Source organism: Tenrec ecaudatus, chromosome 6 (assembly GCF_050624435.1).
Source record: "Tenrec ecaudatus isolate mTenEca1 chromosome 6, mTenEca1.hap1, whole genome shotgun sequence".
In the NCBI taxonomy this organism is placed as follows: domain Eukaryota; kingdom Metazoa; phylum Chordata; class Mammalia; order Afrosoricida; family Tenrecidae; genus Tenrec; species Tenrec ecaudatus.
Genome location: NC_134535.1, coordinates 66,839,280 through 66,861,988, shown reverse-complemented (window position 1 = coordinate 66,861,988; position 22,709 = coordinate 66,839,280). Strand labels below are relative to the sequence as shown.

Below are 22,709 nucleotides of genomic sequence, written 5' to 3'. Positions count from 1 at the left end.
TCTTCTCTCTGTTGTTCAGAGGGGAGTTAGTGGCCCTTTTGCCCATCTTCTCTATTCTTCAGGGAATTTTTAAAAGTTTGATTATTTTATTATATTTGTTGTTCTAAAATTTCAATTTGGTCTCTTTTTATATATCCTAATTCCTGTTGAGATTACCTATCTTTTCATTTGTTTTACCCCTACTTGTTAGATCATGCTTATAATAGTTGGGTGTTTTTTAAAAAGTCTTTCATGACAAAATAATAATCATTTATAAATTATCAAGGGTTCATGAGGGAGGGGTGTGGGGAGGGAGGGGAAAAATGAGGAGCTGATATCAAGGGTTCAAGTATAAAGAAAATGTTTTGAAAATGATGATGGTAACAAATGTACAAATGTGCTTGACACAATGGATGGATGGATGGATTGTGATAAGAGTTATACGAGCCCCAATAAAATGATTTTTTAAAAAGTCTTTGCCCAATAATTCCAATATTTTTGTCATTTATTTCAGGCTGGACACCCTTGGGCTATCTTTTCCCTTGTGAGATATTAAGCTTTTTCTGGTTCTTCAAGTAATTTTATATTATATCCTAAACATTTTTAATATTCTGCTTTGTTACTGTGAACCTTGTTTAATTTCTATGGAAGAGGTTTTTTTTATAAATCATTTTATTGGGGGCTCTTACAGCTCTTTTAAGATTCCATACATCAATTTTATCAAGCATATTTGTACATAGGTTGCCATCATCATTTTCTAAACATTTACTTTCTATTTGAGCCTTTGGTATCAGCTACTCCTTTTTTGGAAAGGTTTTTAAAATCAGGTTCTATACATTCTACTGAGTGTTTTACTTGCATTCCCGCTGCTTAATCCATCTTACCTGGTATTAAAACCTTCTTGATTAATTTTATTATGTAAAATTAAATATTTTATTTAATACAGGGTACGGCATAGAAAAAGATAATGAAAAAATAAAACCCCTACCATGGCGTCAGATCCAACTCATAACAACCCTACAGGACAGAGCAGAAGTGCCCCTTTGGGTTCCTGAGGCTGTCAGTCTTTACAGGAGCAGATAGCCTCAACCTTTCTCCACAGTCGGTTCAGATTTCAAATCCACTATGCCCCCAGCACTCAAGACAGCAGCACAACAGGAGAGAATAAATCAATTTACTGTTTTCAGAGTTGATTTTGGGAAATATAAAGAAATAAAGACTTTATTCTAAGGATAGCTGTGGAGGTCTTGAATATTTTCTCTTGAGTAACTTACATGCATAATATATTTACATAAACACAAGACAAGGTCCTCTAATAGAACTAGAACAATGCCTTGCATAAGAAACACTTAGAAAATTAAAATAGATTGTACTTCATGTAGATTCGTTGCCATCATATTAAACATTTCTATTCTTTTAAAAACTACAGTATCATTAGTGACTAGAAAAAGTAGAATATATATAAAAAAGAAAAAGTACAATATCATTTTGCCCTAGACCATGACTCAAGACTTGGAGGTGGCTGGTTGTGTTAGTCCTCAATAACTAGCTTCTTCGTCGGCACTAAGTGCCGGGTGCAGTCTATGTACTTTACGTGTATCCACCAGTTAGCCCTAACGTATTGCTTCTGTGGGATAGATACTGCAGAGTGCCATCTTCCCCTAACGAGAGTGAATAGCCCGAGGCAGAGGAGGATTTTAAGTTCAGCAGTGTGACTCCAGAGCCTACAATGCAGAGGAATAACACTGCTAGCCTGTTCTCCTTTCAGCCAAGAAAAGTTGTGTGGGGAGGTCAGCTGCTTACAGACATCCTTCCTGAAGGCAGTCGCTGCCAGACTGCTGTCTCACCCCACCACAGCGGTGGCCTGCTCCCTGCTGCTGGGGACAATGGATTACTTCTCCCTGAGGCCTGCGACCTTCCTTGGACCATTAGCTTGGTTCCTTAGGTGGAGCTCACACCCTACTGATAATGGTCTCTATCAGTTGAGCCAGGGAACAGGCCAAACCAGCTCAGTGACATCCAAAGTTAGGCTGCCATCCTGAATCTAGGATCTGCCCATCCTGCCACATGTGTACCCCCAACCCCTCCTCTTACTAATATGTGGATCCCCCTAGATCACCCCCTTCCATTACTGTATTATCTATAGCACAACCCCTTCCTGTGATGTATGTCCTCACATGTAATTAGGGGGCTTGCATGTCCCCAGAGAATATAAAAGGGGCTGAGGTGAGCACACTACCATGAAAATTGTGTCTGACTCCATTTATTTCAATATTTTACTTCTATCTCTCATGCTCTCTATAACTTTACTATGATCTTTACTTATTATCACTGTGCAATTGTGCCTACTGGACCTATAATGATGTGTTAGGGGCTGGCTTCCCCTGGTAAAAAGCTTCTCATTAAGGAAAAAGATTATGCTTCACCTTCTTGCTTGATGTTTTGGGTTGCTCTGTTTGGCCTCCCCCACTCCCAGCCCTCCCATCTACTGTACACTCCCTTTTGTTCTTGTGTACATAGCGTTACGATGAGTCACAGCCCACTTGGCAGCACTGAAGAGCAACAAGTTTCCTAATAGGAAAGTGGAGGTGAGGGGTTGTGGGAGAGGGGCTGAGCGTGTTAGCATGAGAGGCCACTCCCTGGAAAAGGACATCACGCTTGATAAAGTAAACACACTGCCATTAAGTCAATGCCAACTCAACCAACACGATAGGACAGGGCAGAACTGCTTCTGTGGATGCCCTTCAGAGGTTCTCAAACTATGACCCACGGGCCACATGTGGCCCACCGAGGACATTTATCCAGCCTGCTGGGTTTTTTTTTCCACCGCTGCCTGTCCTGCTTAGCAGTCGATTCGTCCACTATGTATAGGAATTTGTTCATAGTTTATTTTTAAACTAGAGTCCGTCCCTCCAATGGTCTGAGGGACAGTGTACTGGCCCCCTGTTTAAAAAGTTTGAGGACCCTTGCTTATAATTCTAGAACCTCATCTTCCCCTGAAGAGCAGGTAGTGGTTTCAAACTGCTGACTTTGCAGTTAGCAGGTCAACACATTACCACTACGCCACCAAGGTTCCCTGTGGTAAATCAAAAAACAAGCAAACCTTCAATGAGATGGACTGACACAGTCGCTGCAAGAAAGGATTCAAACAGCAACACTTGTAAGGACATCTCAGGATGGAGCAGGGTTTAGACATAACCAATTCGATGGCTCTTAACAACCACACCACACAGCACTTTTATAATACTGTCCAATTAACTGCATCACAATCTAATTTCATAAGGATGCTAAACTGGCCAGGAGGGTAAGAGGGGAAAGGAAGCTGGAAAGAGGTTAAGGTGTCATGCTAGTGTGACTACACTGGTAAGCCAGGGGTAATGTGACTGAATTAAAAGCTGGCATGGGAAGCAAGGCCCAGGTCTTGTTCAGAAGTATAGACATGGTAAAAGAGATACCATTAGAAGGCCTTAACCAACAAACAAAGCGAGTTCTAGAAGATGCTCGTTTTTAGGATGGAGAATGGATTCAGGTGGGGAAGGAGAGGCTAGTTAGAGGAGCTGCAATCGTGTAGATGAGACATGGTGGCGGCTTGTATTCAACTCACTACCTTTGAATCCATTTCAACTCACACTGATCCAAAGGACTGGACTGCTCCTTTAAGTTTCTGATACTGTAAATCTTACTACGGGAGCAGACAGCCTCATCTTTCTCCCATGGAGAAACTGGTGGATTTGAACTGTCAACCATGTGATTAACAACCCAAAGTTTAACCGCCCCCCCGCCCCCCCCCCCCCCGCCCGTGCCACACGGTTTCTGAAGCTGGTGCTAGGGTCTTAATTCCCGAACCTTGGGAGTTCGCTGACAGAATCATCTAAGGAGCTGCCACACATAAATTGCTGGTCCCCCTCGGAAGCTTTGGATGCAGTAGTCTGGGGAGAAGCACAGCAATCTGTTCGCCCGGAGCCTCCAAGAGATGCCGGTGCTTTGTGTTCACCCAGGATTTGAAAACCATGCATTTCTGCCATTATCGCAGGTCAGCTTGATTCCTTCACCCCAGAGGACCTGGGCTGGCTCTTCACATGGCCTCATCAGCATGTGCTAAAAGAGAGTAAACTAATTTCAAAGCAGTAACACTACATTAAGAAGCAGCAGTCACTGTCCCAGATTCTGGCTGATGAGCAAATGGAAGTTCCCTTAGCCAATCTAACATCAAACAGTGGGAATTCTGGGGAAATGAGCTCACCTAGTCAATTGATTTCTCTAACGATTCTTTCTTTTGATACTTAAACTTCTCTTACAAAGTTTTCTAAGACGATGTGGTTTCATCATTTGTAAAAGGTATATGTGAATCTTTGGTAATTGGGGAACTTCTAAGCTGGACAATGGTTTGTGTCATTGTATAGAACTGGAGTTGGAGTCTTTAATTGAACAGTAAGTAGATTCAGAAGGGCAGAGCCCAAGACAAAAGGTGGTCTTAGTGGCCCTCATTCCCTAGGATCTCTAATAGCCTTCCCCCACGACACCATGAAAAAGGAGTAAAACGGGGCCCTGGTGCCATAATGGGTTATGCATTGGGCTGCTAACCACGAGGTCAGCAGTTTGAATCTACCAGCTGCACTGCAGGAGAAAGACGGGCTTTCTACTACTGGAAACAGTCACAGTCTCATACGAGCAGTTCCACCCTGTCCTGTAAAGTCGCTCTGAGTTGGAATCAACTTAATGGCAGCGGGTTTGGTTTTGTTGGAAGGCACCATAAAACAACAGTATATGTGTGCCAGCAAACAGAAAACAACTTCCAAGTCACCACAAGTAAACCCAAGGGGCCTTGGGAGAATGATCTGGGGGCCCACTCTACTCTGCAGCCGTGGGGTCTCCATAAATCAGTCAATTCTATGGCCACTACAGCAGCAACGTCCGTTTGTGAAGTGTTGAAAGAAACTGACTTTCAAACACCAGTGTTGAGATTATAAATTGACATACTCTTTTTAAAAACCATTTGACAATATATAACAAGAGCCTTGAAAATATTCAAAGCTTTAAGCCAATAATTCATCTCAGAATCTATTCTTTTTTAAAAAAAATACTTTTATTGGGGGCTCTTACACCATTTATCACAATCGATACATTCATCCATTGTGTCGAGCACATTTGTACATATGTTGCCATCATTATTTTCAAAGAATTCTCCTACTTGAGTCCTTGATATCAGCTCATGTTTCCCTCCCTCCCCCAACCTGCCTCTCTCATGAACCCCCGATAAATTATAAATTATTATCTTCATATGTTACATCATCCACTGTCTCCCCTCACTGTCTCCTCTGGGAGGGGGTTATATGTCGATCCTTGTGATTGATTCCCTCTTTCTCCCCCAACCTTCCCCTTACCCTCCTGGTATCTCTATTCTCATTATTAGTCCTGAGGGGTTTATCTGTCCTGGATTCCTTGTGTTATGGGCTCTTATCTGTAGCAGTGTATTCTCCCAGAATCTATTCTAAGAAAATTACTAGATGGCAACAAATTTATTGATTACAGTTATATATATATACACATAAATATATATAACAAAAGATTGTTTTATGAAAATTATGGAAACATTACTGCCTCCAGAGAAGATCTGATACCCACTCAAGCACTCTCTCTTCCATATAAACTGGAACAAGTTTAGATTCTATAGTTTTCTTCTGCTTATAGCCAAGTCAGGAAAACAGGGACCAGATTTACCCTCCCACCTGAGACTGCCAATGAAATTGGACAAAACATATGAAAATGTTTCACACAGGGTGCTGTTGCTGTTCGGTGCAGTTGAGTTGGGCCTGCCTCAGAGTGGCCCTGTGTGCAACAGGATGAAGCATTGTCTGGCCCTGTGCCCTCCTCACAATTGTTCTCACGTTTGAGTCCGTCGATATGACCAGTGTCAGTCCATCTTGTCAAGGGCCTTCCTCTTTTTTGCTGCCCCGCTATTTTACCAACCATGATGCCCTTCTTCACAGATTGGTCTCTCCTGACATGTCCAAAGTTCATGGAATGAAGTCTTGCTATCCTTGCCTCTAAGGGATATTCTGGCTGTACTTCTTTCAAGACAGATTTGTTGGTCCTTTTGACAGTCCACAGTACTTTCAATATCGTTCAACAGCACTATAATTCAAATGTATTGATTCTTCTTCAGTCTTCCTTATTCAATGTCCAACTCTCACAGGATATGAGGCAATTGAAAATACCAGTGGCTTGGGTCAGGCACACGTTAATCTTCAAAGTAACATCCTTGCTGTTCACATTAGACACAGTCATTAGGTAGTGAAAGACAGTGAGCCCTGAGACTGAAAACAAATGAATGTGCCCTTCAGTTGCCCTAATTACTGCCAAACAATGCAGTGTGTATGTGTTTATCCCTTACACAAATAAAATGTGAGGACATGAGTTAATCTCATCTAGAGTCATTGTAAAGTTTGCTTAGCTTCTGAAAATATTGATGTGTTGGAGTTTATGAACACTTTATTTTGTCATTGGCAAACAAGTGTTAATCATATTTGTGGATCAATGTTCCAAATTATCAAAGAGCATTTTATAAATAAGGTAACACTACTTCATCACTCATAACAGCAGCACTAAAGGGCAGCAAGGAGAAGGGATGTTGTTACCTGCCTTGGCATGCTTACTCACTCAAACTGTGGACTGGGGAGTTTCTCATTTTTACTTCTTAAACTTCTTATGCGTTTGGCTTACTTTTGACAGTGAAATCATATTGTATCTTTTACTAAGGTTTTTGTGTTAAAGTTTATGTTATTGGCAAAAAACTTGCTATTTTCTTTTATATAGAAGTAGCCTTTCATCAGAGATTTTAAAAATAGTTTGCAGGAAACAAACCAAGACAGCCTGAATATAAACCAAGAGAAATAAGTTACCTCTATGGTATCTCTGAAGTGTAAGAATGAAATACTAATTAACAAGCATGAAATCGTTTTTAAAAATTAAGACATTCCCTAACTTAGTTGAGCTGGTGGTTTAATGGGTGTATACACATCTCCTAGTGTATCAGATTGGGCATTTTAATATGTGCAGTCTGTGATGTGCCAGTTACACCCCGGTAAAGCTGTAAACCACAATGTGTATCACAGAACTTTCCTCTGGAGCTTCCAGCTTTCATGACCATCAAACTATAAAGCCCACTTTGGGGGGAGTCATTTTAATTTTGTATTACTAAATGGACAATTCAGACAGCCAAAATTGGTAAAAATATTCTCAGTGCCTTTGACTTTGCCATCAGAAGCTGGTGAGTAAATGTGTGTAGTAGTCATATTAGTTGATCTTCCTTGTAGGAATATGTGGATATGATCCTGTCACTGACAGCACGGTATTCAGAATAGAGCTTGAAAGGCTCTTTTTGGTGATACACTGGACACCATTCTTCTTCAATTTGTCTTTCTCAGATAATAGATCACATGTTTGTTCACTTCAATGTGGCCAGCACCAGTCGATGTCAGCTCACTAATGCCTAGGATATTGGGCTTCACGTGTTTTATTTCATTTTAACAGCTTCTTATTTCCCTTGATTCATATTTTATAACCTATTCCTATTAATGGATGTTTGCTACTATTCCCCATCAAGAAATGAAAGGTTTCAAAGCTCTGCTCTAACCATATTACTAAGGTCATCTGTGCTTCAGGAGGCAACCTCCCTGAGTCATAATTTGAATGTCTTCTAGCCGGCAGGGCCTGTCTTCCAGCATTTTGTCAACGTTCTGCTGCCATCCATATGATTTTCACCGCCCAATTTTTTACAGGTAGATCACCGGGGTCTTCTTCCCAGTCTGCTCTGCTGAAATCTGCCCATTCTGCATGGCCCTTCTGCTATTTAAAATTCTGGCTCCCAGCATCATGGCAAAAACACAAGCTGACAGTGGTGAAAAACAAGGCTCCAGGAGTTGATGGAGCCAACTGAGGTGTTTTAACAAACATATTACAATGCTGGAAACACTCATTCATCTATGTTTAAAGATTTGGAATGGGTGAAAGGAGACGTTGGACAGTGTAAGATGTGACAAAATAATAATTTATAAATTATCAAGGGTTCATGAAGGAGGGAGGGGGAAAATGAGGAGCTGATGCCAGGGGCTTAAGTGAAGAGCAAATGTTTTGAGAATGATGAATAATGAGGCAATGAATGTGCGAATGTGCTTTACACAATGGATGGATGTATGGATTGTGATAAGAGGTGTATGAGCCTCCAATAAAATGATTTAAAAGAAAAAAAGTTTGGAAGATGGCTACCAACTCGAAGGGATCTACATTTCTGCTCGTTCTAAAGGAAGGTGAGCCAACAGAATACAGAAATTATCACACCATCTTATTAACATCATATGCAAGTAAAATTTTGCTAGAGATGATTTTTTAAGTACATTAACAGAAATACAAGCTGGACTTAGAAGGGGACGTGGGACAAGAGGTATAATTGCTGGTGGTATGTCTGGTCATTATGACTTTTGAGGAGCTCTAAGTACGGGCCCAGTTTCACTTTCTAGTCTTGTATATGGTTGTCACGTTCTATTTTTAAATCACATTGGACTACTTACTGTCCCTAATACATGGTCAATTCCCTTGCTTCTGTCTTAGGAACCCATTGGCTCCTGTAAATAGTTACAATCTCAAAAGCCCTTCAGTGGGGCGCTCTGGGTCAGAATTGACACGCTGACACTGAGTTTGAATTGTGGGTTTGATCTTAGCTTCTATTATTCTCTTGAACTAATCAATCCCCATCTCCACGTGCAAAGCACATCAGACCTTTACCAACTGTCATCTAACATCGGAGCTTGCCTCCATACATTGAATATGGTCTTTCCTTTCTTTAAATCTTTTCACAATTTGCTCAAATTCATTAATGACATTTAGTATGTCTACTTTGTAGTATAGATGACTACATCTATACATATGCCATTTCCATATATCCTGGTTAGAACCAGCTTCTGAAGAATAGGAACTCACATATTTATATCCATTTTCGTGGATATAAATGGATCTTACAATATGTCTTTTCACTTAGTCAATTATTTATTTATATAGTGACAACTATCTATTCAGTTGAAATGAGAAAAGGTGCACTTTACTATCTGACGAAGGAGCCCCCGTGACGCTGTGGGTTAGGAATGCCTTACGTGAACGGTAGTGAAGGTGGCTCAAGCCTACAGCGCCTCTGTGGAGAGAGACGAGTCTCTGCTGCTGTAAAGATCTGTAGCTTCAGAAACCCAGTCTACAGGGTCACAGTGGGTCTGGACTGACTGGAGGGCATGGGGTGGTGAGTAATCTAACTGGTTTTGAATTTGATTTCCCTCTGTGGAAATCAGAACTTCATTACTGCCTGCATGAGAACTCAGTTCAGTGCCCTGAGCAGAGGGAAAGCAATCTGTAATGGAAAGCGAGTTAGTTAGCAAGCAAAAATCTTACCTCAGAGACGACTCATTTACACTTCTAGGCTCTTTGCGTCTCCAAAAAATGGAGCCATTATTCTTTTCCTTCACTAAAAAACATCAAAATAAACATTTAAAATTATTTGATCATTAAATAAATCATTTGGCTGAGTTCATGAAGACCTAGTCCCAGGTACTGACTTGATGGCTGTTCACAAATCCCCACAAAAGCTGACATGTCCAAAGTTATAAGTTAGACTTCGAGGGGAACCCTCAAAACGGAGGGCCACTGAAGCTTAAGCTGACAGTATGTTCACGTGGTCAACGGTTTCCATGAAATAAGCTGAGAAAATGCATTTTAATCACACTCATTTAAGACCACGGACTCTTCTGACCTCAGCTTGCTTGCTTGCTGTCTTACTTTGTGTCTCCTTGTGACGGACTAATCTCACTCAGCATGACATTGTCATTTTTCCTCCATGCTGTAGCATGTATCTGGACTTCATGTCTTGCTATGGCTGAGTAGCGTTTCATTGCATGGAAGTACCACACTTGGTATATCCATTCATCTGTCGATGGCTTCTGCTACTATGAATATTGTTGCAATAAACATTGGCGAGTATGTTAATTTTTTTTTAAGCACTCCAAATTGTGGGCACTTTGAGATCAGGCTGCAACCCTATCCAGGACATAGCTGACTGGTTAGGGACTTCTGACTCACTCTGGGCCCATCACTGTCTTCCCTTGAATTTCTGACATTTGGAGCTAGAGGTGAGCTACAAGTCTTTGGAAGTGAAAAAATAGCAATATCAGGACCCGAGGAGAAGGTTTCCGGCCGTCCAGGATTTGGCATGACAAAGAAGTCCCTTCTTTTACTTCCACCCAAAGACACCAAAATCCGTACAATAAATTCTGAGAATCTTTTTTTTCCTACTTGCAAACTAAAAACGCTTACATAAGTGCTTAAGATCCCAATCATCATAGACTCTTTCGCCTCATGGAACTGACTCAATCGCAGTGGGTGTGGAATTATGGTATAAACAATGCCTTCGATTATTACTGGAATGAATGGAGCATATTAGCACTTTCTTGGTAGAGATCACTGAGGCCTATTAGGAAGTTGGTATTACCAAGCAGTCAACCTACACCTAGGTTTAAATTGTCTCTTGAACCTGATCCTAACCGAGTTCACTACTCTTGAGTTTTCCCTTTCTTACTGTGACATAATTGAACTATTGTAACAAAACAATGTTATTACCTTGCCTCTTATTAGCTCTAGATTTTAATTTGTAACAGTGGCATGGAGAATCTTAGGATCCTCTTTGCTCTTCGCTCAGAATTGTAGTACAGGTAGACCTCTTTACACTTGCTGGGATGTCTAGTCTTCAGGAAGTTGGTAGTATGAACAATAATAACAAGAACATGGAGTTATGCACCACGGTAGCCCTCCTGTGCAGTTGACCTTCTTCTTCAGTGGCTGAATTGGAGCGTCCTTCAGCCATGTGTCACAATGCGTGTCTGATGGCATGTTGCGCTGCACTGGCCAGTGAGGAACACTCCTAGGAGGGGCCTCACGAACACACGGCAGCTGCTTTCTTTACTGCAAGAGGTTCTGGTATGTCAAGTGTGACGCGCACCCGCTAACCTGAGGCTCTAACCCGTGCTCTTCGGAACATACCTTATTGTTCTAGTTGGACCTCACAACAGCACCGGACAGACTTCAGGATATATGAGAAGTCCAAAATGAGTGTTACGAAGCCACGGGCAGCTTCACTCAACGTCAACATCAAAACGTGAAGTTGTTTCTCGGAACCCCATCCATCGGGAGCTGCACCTGTCCGAAGGCTGTGCTTCCATCTCTGTGACCTGCTCTGAAGAGCCCTGCGCTCTTCCACTCGCATCATGTCAAAACGACACCTCTGCCAGCTCACGGGGCTCAACTAGCACTCCTTCTGAATGCTCTGTGAGTTAGGGGAGGGGGACGAAGTTCGAAGGGGCAGGATCAGGGCTGTAGGTGGGTGGGGTAATGTGTCCCAATGAAATTCTCTTAGGGCAATCCTTGCCACCTTCAAAGATCAAGCAAGTGCACTGTGAGGGGAAAATAATTCCTTGGTGCAATTTTCCTGGCCTTTTCCTCACCAAGGCAACTGTCAGTTTTCATAATAAGCTTCGATGATTGTCTTTGTGTACTTCAAGAAAATCTACAGATTACCACTTCAGATTAAAAAACAAAACAAAATAGTTGCCACAACCATCATGAATCTAACTGGGCCCGTAGAGGAATTTGGAAGCTACTGTTTTGATTGGCCTTTTTTTTTTAAACGGAACTCTGAGACGTATACATAACTTGTCTGCAGCCATCCATGAATCACAGACATGCTGAAATACATTTTGTTTGGAATAAACCTGTGCACATATGAATTGGAACCCGAATAGCAACACTTTTTGACTTACACTGTAGACAAAAAAGGTTTCGAAACATTTGTGGAAAATCCCATTATCATCTAATTCCATTCTTCTATGAATTTTTGAAGCCCCTTGTAGATCCAGCTATGTCTAGCTATAGACAATTATCTATATAAAAGGGGCTTCAAAAAGTTCATAAAAATGGAATTATAGAAGAAGAAAGAAATGGAAAATGGAATTAGAGTCTACTGTAAACAGTTGATGTCTCAAACCCACAGGGGCAGTTCTACTCTGTCCTACCGGGTCACTGTAAGTCGGCATAAGCACAGTGGCAGTGAGTTTGGTTTGTTTTTTGTTTGTGTCTACCTACAGATATACATATTATAGTATAGATATATACATATGAAGACATTCATTTTGTTTAGATTGCATTAAGTTAACCATCTTTCGCTCTCGTTTGAGGACGCGTCTATTTCACTTCATGCTAGTGATTCAAAATGAAGTACTAAAGTTTTTAAGGTCTCTTGCAATTCTAGAATTGCAGTAACCGGTACGGTGGTCACTGGCCATTTATGGAGGCCACCAGCAGGCAGAAAGTTGGGTGGTTTGGACCCCCAGCGCTCTGCAGCGCAAGGCGAGGACCTCTGCTTCCGTAAAGACGGAGCCTCAGGAACCCTCTGGAGCCGCTCTGCTCGGGCCTAGAGGGTCACCCAGAGTCAGAAAGGACTTGCTAGGGGTGGGTTTTTGAGTGACCTTCAGCTGTTCAGGTTTAAATGAATTAAAGTAAAATTCACTTCCACTGTTGAGCTAGCCACATTTCAACTTCTCATTAGCAACAGGGAGCTGACGGCTACCATGGGAGCAGCGATATAAAACCCAAGGATCTCACAACTCGATCCATTCTAGAGCTTTTGCCACCAATACAGTTCACCACTGTCCTCCTGGTCCTGTCAGACTGTCCATCCAGAGCTCCATCACTATCCTTCAGCTAGACGTAAACATTGCAAGATCGTAACTGTGGCCCATAGGAAGAGGCCTCAGAAAGTTCATGGATACATGGAATTAAAAGACTGGAATTTTTCCACAAACTTTTGAATATCCCCTCAGATAAGGGCTAGGGACAGCCCTAAGACAACACCAGCAAAAGCCCACTGCCATGGAGTCAGTTCTCACGGGAGCAGCCCCAGGTTTGCCCACAGCACCGCCAGGGCTCCTCAGGGCTACATGTACACTGCAGAGGAAAGCCTCTCCTTCTCGACTAGGCAAGGAAAGAGGTTGGCCTAGTGGAATCCTGTTCAACCTTTAAGTATCTTGACCATAGATGATTCGTGTTGAGCTTTCTTTGTTCAGGTGGATCTAGCTGAGTGGAGTGAGCACACTTTCACCACATGACATAAATATTCCCCAGGCTGTCACCCAAGAGGCTTGAAGTCAGCCCTAACAATTATGTTTATTTAAATGCGCTCAGTAGTTATCACTTGCTAATTTTCTAGGCATGACATCATCGCCACTAACATTAAGGGTTTTAGTAATTGCCTCCTCAAAGAGATGGGCAGACACGTTAGAGTCCATCTGTGACACTTCCGGGCCACTGTAGTACAGAATGGCCTTTAGCGTAACCACAGGACCCTGGATCTATAGTAGCAGCTAACTATTGGCAGGGAGGTGAGGTGGGGTGGGGGATAGGGACCTGGAGTAGACAAGCAGCTTGAGGGAGAACTGGAGGCATCAGGCGCGTCAGGGTCGACATGCAGGAAGGCAGGGGTTGGGGAGTTTTCTGTTTGTTTTTTAATCCTATCATGTATGTTGTGTCTCTTTGGTTCTGTTTTTCCAAAATCCTCAAGAGAAATGAAAAATGGCACCTTTAGGGATGAAAGGTAAAGAATGGGTTAGGGGATGATAATTTTATGGATGGCCATGCGGATGTGCACGTGAACACCAACCAAGTTTGGGGGTTGGCATCTTTGTTTACTTATTTACTGCTTTTACACCATTGGCCAAGTTTCTTAGGCATTTATATTTTATAAAATGTCTATGTGTAATTGGCTTCTTTGATGTGTGTTTTCATCTTCCCACATATGCTAGGAAGAAAAAAACACAGATAATTATGCTTGTGGACAAGAATAAATATGCATTTAAGGCAACCAACACCCGTTAGATATCCTAATTAGTACAGCAAGGGACCTAGGGAGCCCCTAGGGATTTAATAAGTCTGCTAATTACAAGGCCTTCTACAGTTGCCACGCCCTGGAGTCGCGTGGAAAAGTGTCCTAGAGAGCTACAAACACTGGACGCTTTTCCCACACCGGGAGAGTTATTCACTTGAGAAGCTCTGGATCTGACTTGGTATGAAGTGGAGTGGAGAGGGGATGAGTTGGCCAGAGTGGAAGTCCCCATCCGTGAGCCATTTAGACCTCCTACTTCCCTTGTCCTTTCATGCTAAGAGGATCATGGCTTTGTCAGACTGGTTTCCAGCTGTGTGGACAGCCCATGACTTCATTTACTACCACCCTGTGTAGCTCATCATAGAGATGAGAGCGCCCTGGGTGGTGTAACGATTATACATCGGGCTGCTAACCACAAGGTCAGCAGCTCAAAACCACCCACCACTCCTCTGGAGAAAGATGAGGCTTCCCACTCCTCTTAAAAAAAGAGAAATGAGAAGGCTGAGGCTGACAATGGGTAAGCAACTTGTGGAAGGTTACACACCAGCAAGTGAGAGCGTCAGGCTTCACCCTTGGGCTCAGCAGAGGCCAGAGTTGGCTTTCCACCAGCACCCAACTACAGAGACAGGTACCCTCAAGGGCTCCTTACAAGGGGGTTGAGGTGTTTCAAAAAGTTTGTGGACAATTTCCATGCTCTTTCAATCCCATGACTTCCACTCCTCTGATATGAAAGCATCCCCATTGCGATCCAGTCTGTTCTGATTCATGGCCACCCTGTGTGATGCAGGAGGAGAGTGCACATGCTTCGGAGAGCTTTCTTGCCTGTAATCTTTCTGCACGCAGCCCTCCGGGCCTCTCCTCCACAGTGCCACTGGTGGGTTGACGCCATTAACTTCAAGGTCAGGAGCCGAGCACAAAGAGTTTACACCCCCAGGGACCTTGCATACGAGGGGGCTTCAAAGAGCTTGTGGAAAAATGGATCAAAAAGATAGTGAAACTTTCCTAAGAACTTTTTAAAGTCCCCTAATATATTAAGACAATGAAAGTAAACAGTTTAATCTTGAACTATATGTTATGTTATTTGTATCCATTTGTCCTTGAATTAAAATTTTTTTTTTCATAAGAACAGCTTCCGTAAAACCTAAAATGTAAAATATAAGAAAAATCTGGTGGAGTGGGGTGAGTGCCAGGGGCCCTGACCCTCGTCCCTTCACTCCCCAACAGATGGTGGATCTTTCCGAGAAGGAAAATCACCTGTATCAGACACTCAGCTCCCTGAGAACAAGATCAAAAGATGACTTCTCATCCTTTTACCTAGGTGTGCAGCATGGTTGGTAGGAATAAGTAGGTTCTCCACATGAATCTGTAGATGATTAGCCGGGCAGGACTGTGGGGGAAGGCCCAACACTCAGAGATGAATACTCGCCAGACCTGAAGCCACTTTCACCATTTTTACAGTTACTCATTTGCTTTTCTTCTCCAGGTTTTTCTTTCTGTTAGTTAGTTTGTTTTGTTTCAGGTATTACTTTGAAATATGTGCTTTGTAGGAAGATGATTAAACCAGATTAATTTTTTTTAAATCCATTGACTCCCTGTGGGTTTCTGAGATTGTAACACTCTTTACAGGAGTAGAAAGCCTGATAAGAACCAATCCAATGGGATCTAGGCTCTATCTAGATCTCTGTTTTGAAGCGAATATTTATTGTACTCACTTGATTTCCATTATGCAGTGAAAGGAAGTTACTTGTTATGGCTCTTCTGTCACAGCTTTGTTGGAGAAGGCCCACTAAACGATTGGGTGTGGTTATGCAAATAAGGAACACTAGGTTGGAGATGGGTCAGTCTGCCCATTCTGCTAGGTGTGAAAGTGAGTCATCTCTGTGGGGAGAGGTCAAACGCTCACAGACATCCTCCCGAGGGTAGTTAGTCACCAGACTACATGGCAGGCCTCACTCCCTGCTACTGGGGACAATAAACTATTCCTCCTTGAGGCCTGTGACCAAGCTGTTCTCACCCTACCAGTAATGATCTCTATCAGATGAGTCAGGGAACAGGCCAAACTGACTCTGTGACATCCAAAGTTATACGCCCATCTTATCAAATGTTTACCCCCAATTCCTCCTCTTACTGTTGGATGTATGTCCCTAGACCACCCCCTCTCATTACGGTATTACCTATGGCACAACCCCTCCCTGTGATGAATGTGCTCACCTGTCATTAGGGGGCTTGCACATCCCCGGAGAATATAAAAAGCCTGGGCTAGCATTAAAGAGAGACTCTCTCCCTCCACATGGACCATCGAGTGGGCTGAGGTGAGCGTGCTACCATGAATTGTATATGACTCTATTTATTTCAATACTTCTGTCTCTCATGCTCTCTATAACTTTACTATGATCTTTACTTATTATCGCTGTACAATTGCGCCTACCGGACATGTAATGATGTGTTAGGGGCTGGCTTTCCCCTGACACACCTCAGACGCAAGAACTGAAGAATGCCAAGACATGGAGAAAGAAGAACCACTAGCAGAGTGTGTGCAAGCTCTGCCTGGTGTGGCCGAGGCAGCAGAGGGACCAGAGCCGCCCTGAGGTCATCAGAGGAAGTAGTGACTGCCCAGCCAAGTGGAAAGAGTAACGCTGAGTGCCTTCGGGCAGGAGCCTGGCATGAATAGCAGGGTGTCCTTTGGCATTAACAGTGCTAAAGGAACTTTGTAACACTTGGCCAAGCAGGGAGAGGCCGGGACTTGTGGCCGAGAGGCCGAGGATCAGAGAGAGATGTGCCTGTCCGGAGAGCTGAAAAGAGGCCCCGCAGTGGATAAAAGAACTGTGTTCTTAGCATGATCTGATCCTGACTTGTGCTAACCTGTTAACTTTCCTAATAAACCCCCATAATCATGAGTATTGTCTGGCCATTACAATGGATTATTAAACCCAGCAGAGAAGGCGAGTCTCGTGGTAGGCATGGTCAGGGTCAGAATGAGGTAAAGAAGAATAGAAGGTAGAGGAGGGTCTGACCTTTGCCTCAGAGGGATCATCCTTGAGTAGCGGTGGAGTTGGATTCCCATTCCCTCTTGCGTAGCCAGAAAAGGTCAGACATGGCCCCACATCGTTTCCTCAAAGGCCAGCTCTGTGCGGGCGGTGGAGTTGGATTCCCATTCCCTCTTGCGTAGCCAGAAAAGGTCAGACATGGCCCCACATCGTTTCTTCAAAGGCCAGCTCTGTGCGGGCACTGATTGCTGACAGTGGATTGAGTAGGTCATCCCCAATGTAGAGAACATCGACACTTTCTGTTTGTTTGTTTGTTCTAGCCTTACGAAAAGTTTCTGGGTGTCATTTTAAGAAAATATAATACTAACCTTTTTTGTGTTTAGCACTGGCACGCTGAAGGGGTAATAGGAATTTCCTGACACTGTTTGATTTTCCGCATTCTTTTTTCAAAGTTGAAGAATAGGTGATCCGGATGTGTTGGTTGGTTTCTCTGTCTGGGCCACTCAAAAATTCTGGGTCGTCATCAATCTGGGGAAAACAACACAATTTTACCTGATCTGATTGAGGACAAACATAACTGCTTACCTCATGCTGGAAACATCAATCCTCATGGCTAAGGATGAGTAGAAAGTACACTCTTTGTTTTCTCAACTGGGCAATTCTCCCCTTCTTACAGTTGCATTGCTCAATCCCTCCCTCTGTTTGCTTTTAAGTTGAGAAATGTGCTCAGCAAAAGAACTAGTAAACTATTACCACTGTTGGATTGCTAAATAAATAGCAACTGTGTTTTTGTTTGTTAAAATCTATTCCTCCTCAATTCTGTTGTGAAAATAGATTTTTTAAAAGGTCTCAAAAATGCAATTAATGGGGTTTAAACTAGGATTTTTTTCTATATAGGAGACCATGATCATTTGTAAGAAATATTCTATAGAGATTTAAGTAAATACAAACAGCTAAGACTGAACTATTGAAAGATTTTGGCACCAGACAGATGCCTGTCCTGACTCCAGCCATGGGATTCTCCATTGCCTCATATGCATGTGAAATTTGGCCACTGAATAATTCTGTAGAAGAATCGATGCATTTGAATAACAGTGCTGGGGAAGAATATTGAAAGTACCATGGACTGCTAAAAGGAGAGGGAAAAAATTGTATTGGAAGAAGCAAGGCCAGAATGCTCCTTAAAGGCAAGGATGGCAAAACTTCATCTTACATACTTTGGACGTATTGTCAGGAGAGACCAGTCCCTAGAGAAAGACATCATGTTTGGGAAAGTGGAGGGATGGTGACAAAGAGGAAGGTCCTCAAGGAGCTGGACTGCCGTCGCTGCGTCAGTGGGCTCAGGCACGGGAGGACAGCCCAGCATCAGGCAGCATTTTGCTCCGTTGTGCACAGGGCTGCTACAACCTAACGGCATCTAACAACACAGCAACCGTTCAGAAAGAGATGCCAGGCTTCTTCCCTGCAGCATCGCTGGGTGTCTTGCCCATTTCAAAATCATAATTTCTCTTGACAGCGCCAAGAGGAAATTTTCACAACACAGAATTATATCCAAAAAACAAACAACAAAGCTTTGTGAGGTATTCTACGATTCTAATTTTATAAGCATATATTTGCAAATTGAAACCCTGGAATATCTATATATCTTTCTCATGGTGGTTTTCTCTCAGTGGTGGTAGCACTGGTGAGTTTTTATTTTATTTTTTTGTTTTGTTGAGTTTATTTTTTAAACAAATTTTACACGCATTAACATTTTGTTCTTCATACCATAAATGTATATTGCTTTTATAATAAGGGGGACGGGCTATTTAAATATTCCAAAGCACAAAAAGATTTTAAACCATTCAAGGCATACTTGAACTATTTTTCTGTACAGAAAAGAATTCCTTTACAAACTATGAACTATTATCATTAGTTAAAATATCTGAGGACCTACACTAGGATGTGTTTCATTAACACATTGGTTTTAATGTGTCCACATGATTGAAAGGAATCCTGATGGAACAGTGGGATAGAGCACTTGGTTGCTAATGAAAAGGTGCAGTCATTCTGCAAGAGAAAGGCATGGGAGTGTCTTTCCAAAAAGATTTATAGGCTTGGAAACTCTTTTAGGAAATGTTACTCTCTGAGTCGGAATTGACTTGACAGCAGTGAGTTTGGTTTTGATACATATTTGAAAGAAACTTTTAAAGATTGGATTTGTGTAGCTCTTGATAGTTTTTCATCAATCCCCCTCCCAATCTTCAATTACTCTGAATTAATTTTTAAATCTATTTATTAAAATGGATTAGTAGCATTTCATATTTCTTTCTTATGTTGTAAAGAAAGACAAATGGGTGTGTAAGCAAAAGTGGTGAAGAAAGCTGATGGTGCCCAGCTATCAAAAAATATAGCGTCTGGATTCTTAAAGGCTTGAAGGTAAACAAGTGGCCATCTAGCTGAGAAGCAACAAAGCCCACATGGAAGAAGCACACCAGCCTGTGTGACCACAAGGTGTCAAAAGGATCAGGTATCAGGCATCAAATAACTAAAATTCAAATCATTGTGAATTAGGGGAAGTGCAGATTGGGGACCCAAGACCCATCTGTAGGCAACTGGACATCTCCTTACAGAAGAGTCTCCGGGAGGAGACGAGCCAGTCAGGGTGCAGTACAGCAACAATGAAACATACAACTTTCCTCTAGTTCCTAAATGCTTCCTCTCCCCACCCACTATCATGATCCCAATTCTACCTTACAAATCTGGTTAGACCAGAGGATGTACACTAGTACAGATAGGAACTGGAAACACAGGGAATCCAGGACAGATGATCCCTTCAGGACCAGTGGTGAGAGTGGCCATACCGGGACGTTGGAGGAAAGGTGGAGTGGAAAGGGAACCGATTACAAGGATCTACATATAATCTCCTCTCTGGGGGATGGACAACAGAACAGTGAGTGAAGGGAGACATCGGACAGTGTAAGATATGACCAAATAATAATTTATAAGTTATCAAGGGTTCACAGGGGAGGGTGGAGGCGAGAATTGAAAAGCTGAAACCAAGAGCTCAAGTAGAAAGCAAATGTTTTGAGAATGATGATGTCAATAAATATACAAATGTGCTTGACACAATGGATGTATGTGTGGATTGTGATAAGAGTTGTATGAGCCCCCAATAAAATGATTTTTTTAAAAAGATGCCAGTGGGGTGGGGTGGGGGGAGAAACAAGGATAACGAGAGAAAAGTTTTACCTAAACTCTAAATACAGTGTATAAGGCAGTTAGGGCTCTCTCAGGCATGTTATTTGCACAAAAATATGGTAATTACAAAAAGGCTACACAGGAATCCCTCCCGGTTCTTGAATTAATGGCTTGCAGGATTTGCCTGTTGATACCTTTACTCTTGCTTAGATATTATTTATCTGTTTCTATGACATGCTGATAAAGAAAAGATCTAAAATCCTAAGACTTTAATCAAGACGCAGTTTGTTCTGTAGTGTATGAGTTCACCTTTGGTCAAGAGGCCGACTCCATGACAGTTAATGCCGACAACAAAGAGTAACTGAAATTAGATACCTTGGAAAGAAAGGGCCGGCAATGGGGTGTTCATCTTTTGGTTGGTCAAAGATTATGTAGGAATTATGGCAACAAGAATGTTTACTGGAGAAGATTGGCTTTCGAAAATGATTTTTTTCTTTTCCTTTTTTAAGTGAAGGCACTCCTGCACTCTTTATTAAGCTGAACATTATCTTTTTGTCTATGCCTGTGATCTCCTTTAAAGATCGTAAATGGTTTAGTTCAAAGCCTTTGCTGGTGGAGTTGGTGATGTTGCCTAAATGAGAGATGCTAGGAAACACGGAAAGCTCAGGCTGGGCTCAGGCACAGACCATATACAAAGACTTCTCCCAAAAGTTGTGTGATAGGTATATTTACAACAGTTGGGGAGGGTGGTGGGCAGGGAGTCGCTGCTGAGTCTATTTATGTACAACCAGGTTTAAGCTTATGTTTCATGAGATGTTCTAGCTCCCTGGCCTAACAGCCTGCTTAGTGCTTCTGCTCAACCCCCGAGTTTGTTGGGTAGTGCCTGGGGGGTTAAAAGTTTACAAGTGGCCATCCCAGGTCCAACAACAGGTCTCTAGTTACCTGGAGCATAAGATCTCAAATGTATTTGCCGACTGTCCACTTTTCTGGAGAAAATTACTCAGCAACCCCTTGCAACTGAAAATGCTTGTACTGTAGCCTCGAACCCAGGCTAAAGTACCTCGCCCCATCGTTTCAGCAGTGCTTTCCCGCCCCCAAGGGGTGGTAGTGCCCACTCAGGAAATATTGATCCTGGAGCAGCAGAGGGAAAAGGAAAGTCAGCAATATAGGAGGAAAAATGGAATGTGTGTCAAATTCCTCAATGAACAGCTGCCTTCTTTGGCATGAGACCAGAAGAACCATTTGTGACTGCTTAAATCAAGATTTTTATGTGCACTTCTGATCTAATGGGAGAAAATGATAAACGATTATATTTTAACCTAACTACCTCTGTCCATAATTGCCCATGAGCAAGGATATTCCCATCCCTGGACTAGGTCAGAGAGAATTCACTGGAGGCGTGATCCATGTGGGGACCCTGCAAATGGATTTGGGCTTCCACTGCCATCCACAGCCTTCTGCAAACTGAGTGTTCACAGTTTAAGCTCTCATACCATTCCCTCCTTTGGATTTGGATTTTATTGTTTACAATCCTTGGATCCTACAGGCTGGTATGTATCATTTGACCTCCCTTTTGACTCATTTAAGGTTCTTTCTGTTTTTAATACTTTCTGCTTTTCTATTGAGCTTTTACTTTATTTTGTCTAGTTTTGCTGTTAGTTTTTGCTGTTTTGCTTCTTGTTTGTGGTTTGTATGATTTCCTGTGTATGAAATCCAGGACAGATAAATCTGTAGAGACAGTAACTAGACTAATAACCACCTAGGGACATGGAGGAGAGGGTGGGGGGAAATGGGAAGCTAATAGCGACGAGTATGAGAAGAAAATGTTCTGAAATTGATGGTGGTGATGACTGCACCACTCTTCCTAAGATGATGGATTAGACTGTATTCTATGCGAAATATATGCCAATACAACTATTTTTGAAAGAGAAAATGCAGAACAGGATTTCAAATATTCCTATGGATTCCAGATGTTATGACTCCATGGAGGAAGGAGAAACCTCGAATGCTGTTGCCCTAAGAAAATCTTTGAACCTTAAATGAAAAATATCCCACGAAGTCTTGTTAAAACCAAACAGTAGGTTGCCTGAACTAGGAAAGAATGTCTGCCTTGAGCACTGTCCTCTTAAAACCTGTCTGCAGGGGATCAAATTGACAATAATCACTGGTCATAACTGATGGGAACCTTAGGGGACAGTGGTTTTATGCTCATGACGAAGGAACAACTCAGCAAAGGAGGACGAGAATAGTTTCACAACTCAAGAATGTAATCAATGTCACTGAGTTATACATGTAGAGACTTAACTTGGTGTACTTTTCCCCCTGTGTATATCCTCAACAACAAAACTAATCATTTTAAAGAATATACACTTTAATATACTGTATCAACTCGCAGCCACCGAGTCAATGCCGGCTCACAGCAACTCCATGGGACATGATAGAACTGCCCTGTGGGTGTCTGAGATTGTAACTCTTTGCGGGAGTAGAATGTCCTATCTTTCTCCTGAGGATTGGCTGGTGGTTTTGAACTGCTGATTTTGCTGATTTTAAAACACTTTGCTACCAGCGCACTAAGTACACTATAGTGAGAT

At 42.3% G+C, this 22,709-nt stretch overlaps 1 protein-coding gene across 1 annotated transcript in view; it reads right to left on the bottom strand.

The window, feature by feature from the left end:
* The window catches only part of C6H12orf56 (chromosome 6 C12orf56 homolog), a 91,833-nt gene that overhangs the window by 41,469 nt on the left and 27,655 nt on the right, over positions 1–22,709 (bottom strand). The window contains exons 2-3 of the mRNA XM_075553233.1: positions 17,307–17,466; positions 9,418–9,490 (exon numbers count right to left, since the gene is read on the bottom strand). Coding sequence (XP_075409348.1) covers positions 9,418–9,490; positions 17,307–17,466 — 233 coding nt within the window. The remainder of the gene's footprint in view (positions 1–9,417; positions 9,491–17,306; positions 17,467–22,709) is intronic.